We start from the raw sequence: 10,447 nt of genomic DNA, 5'->3' as shown, positions 1-10,447 counted from the left end.
CACGCCTGTCTGTATTCAGAAAACTGTTTCAAATTAGTCTAGATTTCCGCGTTGAAATGCACTTTTCACTCCTCACTCACACACCCGCAAGGCAATTACAATTAAAGCACAAAACAGAACTTTCAATCGGACGTCCACAAACAATTAAACAGATCTATTGTAGCTATTGTGTAATGTGTAATTGTGTAGCCGCCAGGTTCGAACAAAGGAGGAGAAAATTGGCGCTAGATGGTTTAGCGTGAAATGCTCGTTTTATTTCGAAACAGTTAGCACCTAGGCACTCAGGCGATTCATACACTCCATCAAGGCAAAAAGCACGCACAGCGACTCTCGTACACTTCGGATCGGTGTATGTTAAACATGTTGCTACGCGCTAGACATGACTTTTTTTTTGTTTCGCTGGCACAGAACATGCATATTACGTAAATGAGAATTCTTTCTCACAGATCCTCGGTCTCGTTTGTTACGTTTTCCGTACACTAACTAGGGAAGATGATTGAATGTGATGTGTGTGTTGCAGGTGTACAATGCATGCACTGATTGGAAAATTGACCTCTAATTAGTATTGACCGGTGGAATTATTTGCTGTAATTTATTGCCCTATTTAGCGTAAGTAAACCTTTTTTCCAATTAGAAAAAAAAACACTTCAAACACATTACAATTACCATTGCGCTTATTGAGTAAAGTTATGATAAGTATGTTACATTGAATTTATAGAGAAAAAATAAACATATCAATTGGGTTGAACAACTAATCGGTGAGGATATGGACATCTCTTAGGTTCACCCCAAAGCTATGTTAGTACACAACATTACAAAAAGAGGCTTTTCAATTCTCAAGTTCTGTTTTTTTCTTACAAAAAATGTTCGTAAATGTAATATTTGTCAAATCAATAGCTGCCGTACCTTATTGAATTCATTTTAGTGTAATTTATCGAACTTGTTAAAGCTAACCAGCTAAGTGGCATGACTAATTCCAGCATAATGACCACGACAACTAATTACCACATGCCAGCGCTTCAACTGCGAGCAGTTGCGCTGGATCAACATTTTTGCTTCAAGCTACTCTTTTCAAACGTAAAACCAAAAGTCCAGGGCCAGGATGTGTTCAATATTTGTTGACCAGCATACCTTCCTCGAACAAATTGCGAACAGTCTTCCGGAGAGCCAATCCATCATGAGCCTCTGGGGTCTAACATTTACTATCCGACTAGCGTCTACTAACCGACCTTCTACAATGTACGCGTCTATCGACGATCCTTTCGCCTGTTTACAGGCACTCAGAGTCCGACCGACACTGCAGTGGGCCAAAAGATACTCACTGTTGTTGCGATGGGGGATTTCCCAAACGTTCTATCCGTTCGGGTCCGGCTGTTTACTGGTCCTAAGGCTAAGCCATCGTCGCCGAACTTGTACGAGCGCGTCAACCTTGCACTCGATAGCAATGATTATTTTCCACAGGGTTAAACGGATTTGCTATCGACGGCAAAGGCTGTGCTTTTTAAACCAAAGCGGGTGACGGTACTGTTTGCTGTGAAGTGTTGGCGTGCTTTTGACCAATTTTAACACAACGATCGGCTGATTTTGATTGCATCATCTTACGCAACGTAATGCTTTATGCAGTTGGAACTTATTAATTGCAATTTATTGATGCAATAATTATAAATTCAACCATTTATTGATTTTATTTTATAAAAGAACCTCCATCTTGAATGATTTATTTACAACTCCTGCATTAACGCGGCACGATCCGTACCATGTGCTTGTTCGCTATCTTGAGCGTAATGTCCAGCTTCAGCGCTAACTGATCCATCGTGAGGTCCGTGGAAAACCGGTACGCTGCCAGCAGATGGCACAGCATTACCTTCATCGACATCAGCCCATACCGGTAGCCGATGCAGTTGCGTGGCCCCGCACTGAACGGAAGAAAACAGTACGGATGTCGGTGAGCGGTGCGTTCGGGCAGGAAGTTGTCCGGATCGAACGCGTTCGCCGCCGGTCCCCAGTGCTGCTCGCTGCGCTGCACGTTGTAGATCCCCAGCACCACCGTCACACCGCTCGGGATGGTTGTGGTAGCTGCGGTGGTAGGGAGAAAGGGACTATTTAGACAATCCACGATTCAATAGCTCATATTGCGACACCTTACAAATCCTCAGGTCGTCCGTGCACTGGCGGGCGATGATTGGGCCGACGGGAAATAGACGCATCGTTTCCTTCATCACCATCTCCATGTAGGTTAGCTGGGCGAGATGATCGTTTTCCACCTCACCGAAGGAGCTGCCTACTACTGTCACCATCTCTTCGTACACCCGCCGCTGAACGTCCTGATGGATGGCCAGCATTAGCACGACGTGCGACAGAGTCAGAGCGGACGTTTCGTTTCCACCCAGTATGATCGTATCGATCTCGTCCCTGATGGCGCGCTCGTCAAACACGCCCGTCTCTTTGGCGAGTCGAAACAGTTGATCGATGTAAATTTGTGGCTTGCGATATTCGTCCGTCGTTGTGGGCGCTTCCAACTTTGCCACCGGAACAGTGGAACGGTTTCGAATCTTCGCCAGCTCGGCTCCTTTCAAGGCGAGCACACGGCGGGACATTTTATATGCGGTCGCGTAACACTGCTGCTGCACTTTGTAGTCAGACGTTAGGCGATAGATCCACTCGGGATGTAGCCACACCTTGTACAGTCTGTGGTTCAGCAGCTCCGATGCTCTTAAAAATGAAGATCACAGTGAACGAGAATCGTTCCGATTAACGTAATGCAACGCTTCACACCTTCACCATTAACCATTACCTCTCAATGGCGGCAATGTACTCATCGCCTTGCTCATTCTGAAGCTGCATATTAGTGCCGAGTGTTGTAGCTGAACAGAGAAGAATAGTATCACACACACAAAACGGTTGACCGAATCTTGCAAACCACACCGCGCTTACCACAAACCATATCCAGCGTGCACTTGGCAATGTACTCGTACACATTAAACAGCGCGCCCCGTTCCACGTACCCCCTCAACTGTTCCACCAGGATGGTACTCTTCGCGTTAAAGATCGCCACAAAGCTGGCCAATATTTTCGCATTAAAGCACGGACTCAGATGCTTCCGGTGCACCTTCCATACGGGGGCCGGTGCCGAGAACAGGCCCGTTTCGCACTGGAAAAACCGATAAACGTCAGCCTTCTCGAGACACTGGCCGGCGTTCAGCACGGTTTGCAGATCGTCCGCATTGTCGATGAAGACGAACAGCTTCGGTCCGAGCCACACGCGGCACGGCGACCGATGCGCCTTGGTGATGTCGAGAATGCACCGAAACTGCTCGCCCGTGTTCTTCCCGAGGAACAGATGCGCACTGCCGATGAGCGGGAAATCACGCGGGCCCGCCAAATCGGCCGAAAGTTTGTAGTGTTTCCATTTGTGGAGTCGCCATGCGGTCCAGCAGAGTGCCGATATGGCAATTGAAAGCACAAACACTACCGATGCGTCGATCATCGTTGATCGCGGGAGCAGGAGTACTACGGGCACAGAGATTCAATGTCACACTAAACTCGGGACCTCTAATTGTTTGTAGCTTTTATAGGCTGATTTTACGGCTCATAAAGTTCCAGGAAGTCATCCGCCTAATGCTGCGTGTTGTTGTAGTTGTCCCCGCGGGTTCAGTGATGGAGCAATTTCTCACAGATGGGTCTAGATATTTGCCCACTCATGCGTTGTTATTGGATCGGGTTTGGATGCTACACCCCCAGTGGATGCAATTAACACCACGTTCTGGTGAGAAGTGTTACTACACTACAAGCTGCCATACTTCTTCTAAATTACGATGTGCAAAAAAAGGCAATTGACATATCGTCTGTTGAGTCAATATGCGTTAAATATTGAATAAATCAGATCTTTACCTAATAGCAACGATTTAAAACTAATCCAATTGCAATCCAATCAATCAACTTTCATTTTCATTCAGCTACTACAGCATGTCTTACAATGGTGAGACGACATATTTTGATACACCTCACGAGTAAATTTCACACACTCATCAGTTACTCACATGTGCGGGTACACGCGTGTAAGTAAACAAACCAAATTGCATCGTAAATTGCTAACCCTTGCATCTAGTTATTCGCGCGTGGTTCTGCTTAAGCTGAAATTACTCGTGAACTGTATAATTTAGAACGTCAACATATATTTTCGTGTGAAAACGAGCAGCATAAACACGGACGAAGCGGCAGTTTTCAAATAACTTTTGATTTCAGAACTAGCAAATGCGCATTTTGTTGCTCAACTAATGATAGGGAAAATCGCACTGACCGGTAAATCTACTACTCAAATAAGCCAAATATACCCGTCGTTTAGCGGTGGAACATGTGATGTGACCTTAAATATACACGAACAATTTTCACACTTTGTTGTGTTGTTGTGCTAAAACCGCACATAATTTATTACAGAAAAACCACCGACGATTTCCAGCCGAGTTTGATGTTTTATTTACTGTGCCTCGCTTCCGATGTTAAAGCTTATAGTCTGTAGGTGTGACAAAGGTTCATTACCGGCGACTGCACATGCAACTTGTGAAATAAACCATAAAACAGTGTAAAATCGAAGGATGAATTTTATTTGCACTTTGTAAACGAACAGGAATGCTATCCTTGAGCCCTAATTGTACATAAGTTGAGGGTAGGCTTTAGCTTTGACACTGACATGTTTAAAGATCATTCCACAACTGCACATTCAATCAAAGCTGGCCGGTTTATGTGCATAAATAAATACGCAAATCAAGCACAATTGAGCTCGAGCACAATTGCCTGCGCGCAATAAGCCGCGACTGGGCTTTTACTAGTAACTTTTCGAACTCAGCTCCTGAAACCATCAACACTTTCCAACCAGCTTGCATGTGAAGAATTTCTTCCATTGTGTGTTTATGAACGGCAATTTTATTGCCTGTGTGATTCCTCACCCCAATTAACCGCACCAAATGTAAGCCCATCCCGTGCCGGACGCACCAGCCCATCGTACCGGTCCACGAGACGGCGAACGGTGTATTTAGCGTTCGTTTCCTAAGTGATTAAAAAGGTTGGGGGCGCGAAAGGGGCGCCACCCCCGAACGCCATTGTCGCACGGAGCAAACTTCACCGTCCGCCAAACGTGGCGCGGCAGTAAAAGTGTGTACGGACTGCCCACTCCGGATGCTATCGCACATTCAAATGCATCAAGATCAGCTGACGCAGTCGAGACGCAGTAATTCGCCTGCAAATCGTAGCGAGAGCGCTTCCTTCCATTTCGTAGTAGCGTTCTATAAATTGAGGTTCGTTGCTGTTCGTGCGGTTCAGTTCTTGGCGAGGCGTTAGACAGTGTAGTGCATGGTGAACGTGTTAGTGCGGATAGTGCGAACGGAGTGTTTAAATTGGCCGTGCTCACGAGACTGTGCACCGAACCCCCCAAAGGCAGGCTGGTGTGTGTTTATGGTCGTTTCGGAGTGTCGCTAGTGAAACAGAGGATATGGCGCTGCAGTTGGTGCTGCTGTACATTAGTGCGGCATTGGCGTTGGCCACCTTGGTTTGCGTGCGATGGAAACGGCGGAAGCTGTACGCGGCGGCCGCCACGATGGATGGACCACCGTGCCTGCCGCTGCTTGGTCATGTGTATCTTATCTTCGGCAAAAGATGTGGAGGTGTGTGTTACCGTATCAGTAAGGCCAAAAGGCACATAATGTTGATGGTTGTGAGTGTGTATATGTATGTGCGCGTGAATGTGTATTGTGCGTCACTTGCAAATTTAAGAGTCTTGAGAGTTTTTGATAGTGCTATGGTTATTCAATCAGGGCAAATTGTTATTGTTTGTTAAAAAAAACATTGATATATCTTTAAGTGAAACAGATTTAGGCATGTTATTTTTTGTAATTTTTTTCCAAAATTGTATGAGTTAATAGTAGAATAAAGTTCACTAGGTTTTGAATATCAATCAAATAAAAATTACCCATAGCAGTTTATTGTATAAAATGTGCAACATAAAATGCAAGTTAAAATGCCCTCCAAAAATGCAAAGCGGTCACCGTCGACAGAAGCTTTAAAAAACAAAATTTTAAACATAGAGTCTTATCCCTTTAATATTAGTCATGTGATGTGTACAGAGATTAATGTGTGTGTGTGTATATACACGCCTAATTAGTGGTATCCGTGGTGTGAAGGTCTGTGAAAATATTAATCAATCAAAATTGCACGCATAATTGTATGCATACAAGTCTTAGTTCAATTTACTGGCTTTGAGAGCAATCCCGTGTTTTATAGTATTAGTTAGTAAGTTCTCTGTCTGAGTGTTTTATAAGTCTTATCTATTTGTTTTCACGTCCGTGAACTCTGTAATTCTGAAAAGGAGTTCTTCTTTCAGGGTATTTAGAACAACTTACAACAACCTTGAACTTGAACTCTGCTCACGATCCTGAGCAAATGGCATAGTTGCATCTGGATAAGCTCAAACTTTTCTTTTAACTAGATCATAGTATTTAAACAACAGTAAACAACGGATTTATTTATTTTTTGTGTTAGATAAATCCTTCCTTGTGTTAGTTGAATGTACAAACCTTGACCGTAAATACTTGTATGCTCATGTATTCTCACATTTTAATTACCATGAATTGTGTAGTATCGGCTGTTATATCGAATATATTGCGGTGCTATCAATTTACACGATTTGGTAACAACATACCATAGTGAGTAAGGCAAGCCTAGACCGACCACGTTTTTAGCGCCATATACGAAGGGGAGAAAAGCTGTTGCGTCGCAACCACTAAAGCTTTTTTTTTTGAATAGCTAATATTTATTCGAAAGCTACTACGAGAGTTTCACACCGTTTGCATGTTAAAGTACCTAATTTAAGGATCTTTAAGCAAGCTGCACATTTATATTGAAACCCATTTACCTTATTATAACTAATCTACGATACAAACAAAATAACAGCCCACCTTTTTCTTTCTCACTACCTCCCATATGGACATCGTAGAAGATATTTTACAGGTATTGGACCGATACGCACCGCGATATAAATCCCCCATCGGAATATGGATGGGACCAAGGCTGATTGTCGGTATCAAGGACAATCCTGACTATTTCCAAACGGTCATGAACTCACCCCACATGTTGAACAAAATGGATCAGTACAACTTTTTCCGGATTGTCAATGGACTTTTCGCTGCGCCAGGTAGGTCGGAAATTCACACTTTTCCTGTCCGACCTCAGTAAAACACATGTTTCCACCTTCTTCCTTCCCAGATCATACGTGGAAAAATGAACGCAAGCTGCTCAATCGCTCGTTCAGCCCAACGATGCTGTCCAGCTTTGTGGATATTTTCAACGATAAAGACTTTATAATGGTCGAGAATCTGCGGAAATTCGTCGGAAATGGTGAAGTTGATTTACATTTGTACATAGCCAAGTGTACCATCGATTCGATATTTGGTAAGTAAAAGCAGGTCTGCTGTTGAGATGAACAGGGATAACGAGTCTGTTTGTTGTGCTTCAGGAACGGCCTTTGGCAAGGATCTCAACACGCAAGGAAACGATGGCGCTGACGAGTACCTGCATTGTCTAGACACATTTTTCTCGCTAGTGTTTAAGCGCATTCTTCATCTGGAACGCTATTCGGAAAGTATCTATCGCCTTACAAAGGATTACGAGCTTGAAACGAACTGTGTAAACATCATCAGAAACATGTCGCTGGACCTTATGAAAGAGTTGAAAGAAAATTACAAAAACTCTAAGGCTACAGTGAAAGAAGATGCGTACGAGCGCAAGCCGGCTCTGAATTTTGCTGAAAATTTGTTTGAGTTGGCAGAAAACAATCCCTCCCTACCAGAAGATCATATAAAAGACCACATAGATACGATGATTGTAGCTGGTCACGATACGACTGCCACCACCATGTCGAACCTGCTGCTAATGCTGGCAATGCATCCCGAGGTGCAGGAAATGGTGTACCAGGAGGTGATGAGCGTGTGTCCAGACAAATCGAAACCTGTAACAATGGAAGATGTCAACAATCTCGTGTACACGGAGATGGTGTGCAAAGAAACGATGCGTCTGTTTCCTGTTGGCCCTCTGATCGGCAGAAAGTGTGTTGCAGATGTTAAGCTGGATGGTAAGGAATTGAAACATTGATTCTTTTGGGCCAGGTATACCAGCCTTAATTGGATAATCCATTTTACAGATAAACACACCATACCGGCGGGCTGCTGTGTAGCGCTCGGCATCTATCAGATACATCGAGACCCGACGATCTGGGGACCCGAGCCGGGAAAGTTCAATCCCGATCACTTCCTGCCGGAAAGGGTAGCTGAGCGACATCCGTACGCGTATCTACCGTTCAGTGGAGGACCTCGAAACTGTATCGGTATCCGGTATGCTTGGCTGTCGATGAAAATTCTCATCGCACATCTGGTGCGAAACTATCGTTTCAAGACGACGCTCAAGATGGAGGACTTGGAGATAAAGTTTGCAATCATTCTAAGAATTATGAACGGGTGCCTCGTATCGATTGAAGATCGTAGCTGTAGTCCTGTTTAGTTAGGGTGCCTGAACCAGCTGTAGCAGCTGGCTCGATTAAATTGTGTCCAGGAGAATAATGTAATCTACCATACGTACTGGTTACAGCTACTGTGTAAACGCTAACTTTCGAACTAGATGATCTTCTTGAGTTGATATCCTATATCGCTATAACCAGAAACGAACGGCTTGTGATCGCACAATGGTGACAAAGCGTTATGAAATGGCTGATGAAAATGTAACTCAAAACGAAAAAAGGCGTTTCTACTACAGAGGCACAGCAAACCCATCCTAATAATTTACACCTTGAAATAAGTACAGATCGTAAGTTACATGCAATAAACCCTAAATTCGTTTGCAATACATACAAAAGTTCCAAATGTGCAATAAACCATTCGTAGTGTGGTTAACTAATTTGTTAGAATTTCCTGTATATCTTTATAATATGCTAAATCCAACTCTAATATCCGTGTATGAAACGAGTATATCATCATTAAATCTAATGCAGTCAGTCATCGAAGCTCTCGCTTATATAAAATAAATGTAATTTTAGAAAAAAATTAAACTGTATACCACGTACTTGTGAATGGTATTGCTTTATATGTAAAGGTACGATCGGTTTCATTCAGTACTTCTTTCAACGCACGAAAGACTTTACCAGCATTGAGAATCAGGTTCACAGATTCGTTAAACAACTGACAATACCCCAAGATCAGTGGCTGTGTTATGCCTTTAATCAGAAATTTAATATTTTGTTAAATGATCAACCATCTACAATCTCTAGCAATTAAACAACTACAATTGAGGCGTACTTTCTTTTTCTTATTCTTTAGGCACAACAACCGTTGTCGGTCAAGGCCTGCCTGTACCCCACTGGTGAAGTGAGCTTGGCTTTCTTTGACTTATTGTTACCATACCAGGATAGTCAGTCCTACGTATGGGGGCACGGTCTATTCGGAGCTGTTACCCATGACAGGCATGTTGTTAAGTCGTACGAGTTGACGACTGTACCACCAGACTGGCCCGAGGCGTACTTTACAACTGACTAAATCGCTACTACAGCTGACAGCTTAGAACCGGCATAAGCTACTATAATATAGTTTATGGCGAGACAGAGCGGTCCCGTGGTATAGTCGTTAGCTCACACAACTTAACAACAAGCTTGTCCTGGGTTCAAGCGTCATATTGACTGTCCTTCCATACGAAATACTGACTATCTAGTGGTGGGTGTGGTACTAAATCAGTCTCGATAGCCTATATAGGTCAGCGTAGGTCGTTAGACAAAATAGGAAAAATAATAAGTTATTCAAATATGCAATTGGTTTAAAAATCATCTGGGCAGCCGTTTCGTTTGAGCAGGATGCATGCAAAATGTAGCCTTCGAGATCTGGGGACATCTGAGTTGTAATAAATGTACCATGTAGGTTCGCTATGGACAACGTAAGCGATGACAAGCTGACTAAACCGCCAATCTGGGTTCCCGAAGAAAGAAAGTATAGCATAAGGAGATACCACATTCAACATTTAGAACCCCTGGAACTCAAATTTCGCTACTAAGATCATGGATTACTGTGTCACACAAGTTCTTAGGTTCTTGGATTTTGAAGGCTTACATTCTACAAGCGATCTTTGGCGAATTATATAAACTTGTTGAGCAGAAACATGAACCACATTGTAGGGCAGACACAATAAAGATCGCAAACCTGATCGATCCTCATTCGGACTGACCTCACATAACAAGGACTATCCGTTGGCGTATTACTCAGATAAGTACAGCAAGCCTTTATAGAACCGGCATGACTGAGCAGGCCGGCATGACTGACTTCAAAAAAGTATACCAAAATATTAACAATTACTATATTTTTTCGTACGTACTTATTAGCTACTTACCAAAAATGTGAAGTTATCACTACATCCTACA

At 43.4% G+C, this 10,447-nt stretch overlaps 2 protein-coding genes across 2 annotated transcripts; one reads left to right on the top strand and one right to left on the bottom strand.

Moving 5' to 3' along the window:
• Nucleotides 1-1,611: 1,611 nt before the first annotated feature.
• LOC120949555 (cytochrome P450 4g15-like) lies at nucleotides 1,612-3,553 on the bottom strand. The gene is made up of 4 exons (XM_040366935.2): nucleotides 2,935-3,553; nucleotides 2,795-2,864; nucleotides 2,147-2,712; nucleotides 1,612-2,076 (listed from the first exon to the last, which is right to left on the bottom strand). Exons 1-4 carry the CDS (start codon nucleotides 3,485-3,487, stop codon nucleotides 1,736-1,738), a joined length of 1,530 nt encoding a protein of 509 aa, XP_040222869.2. The 5' UTR covers nucleotides 3,488-3,553; the 3' UTR covers nucleotides 1,612-1,735.
• A 1,744-nt stretch (nucleotides 3,554-5,297) lies between these two features.
• LOC125906723 (cytochrome P450 4c21-like) lies at nucleotides 5,298-8,842 on the top strand. The gene is made up of 5 exons (XM_049606950.1): nucleotides 5,298-5,660; nucleotides 6,989-7,186; nucleotides 7,258-7,443; nucleotides 7,508-8,122; nucleotides 8,192-8,842. The coding sequence occupies exons 1-5, from the start codon at nucleotides 5,489-5,491 to the stop codon at nucleotides 8,545-8,547; spliced, it is 1,527 nt and encodes a 508-aa protein (XP_049462907.1). The 5' UTR covers nucleotides 5,298-5,488; the 3' UTR covers nucleotides 8,548-8,842.
• The last annotated feature ends 1,605 nt before the right edge of the window (nucleotides 8,843-10,447 follow it).

Source organism: Anopheles coluzzii, chromosome 2 (genome assembly GCF_943734685.1).
Source record: "Anopheles coluzzii chromosome 2, AcolN3, whole genome shotgun sequence".
Classification (NCBI taxonomy): Eukaryota; Metazoa; Arthropoda; class Insecta; order Diptera; family Culicidae; genus Anopheles; species Anopheles coluzzii.
The sequence above is the reverse complement of the archived record's forward strand: the minus strand, read 5'-3'. Positions and strand labels throughout refer to the sequence as shown.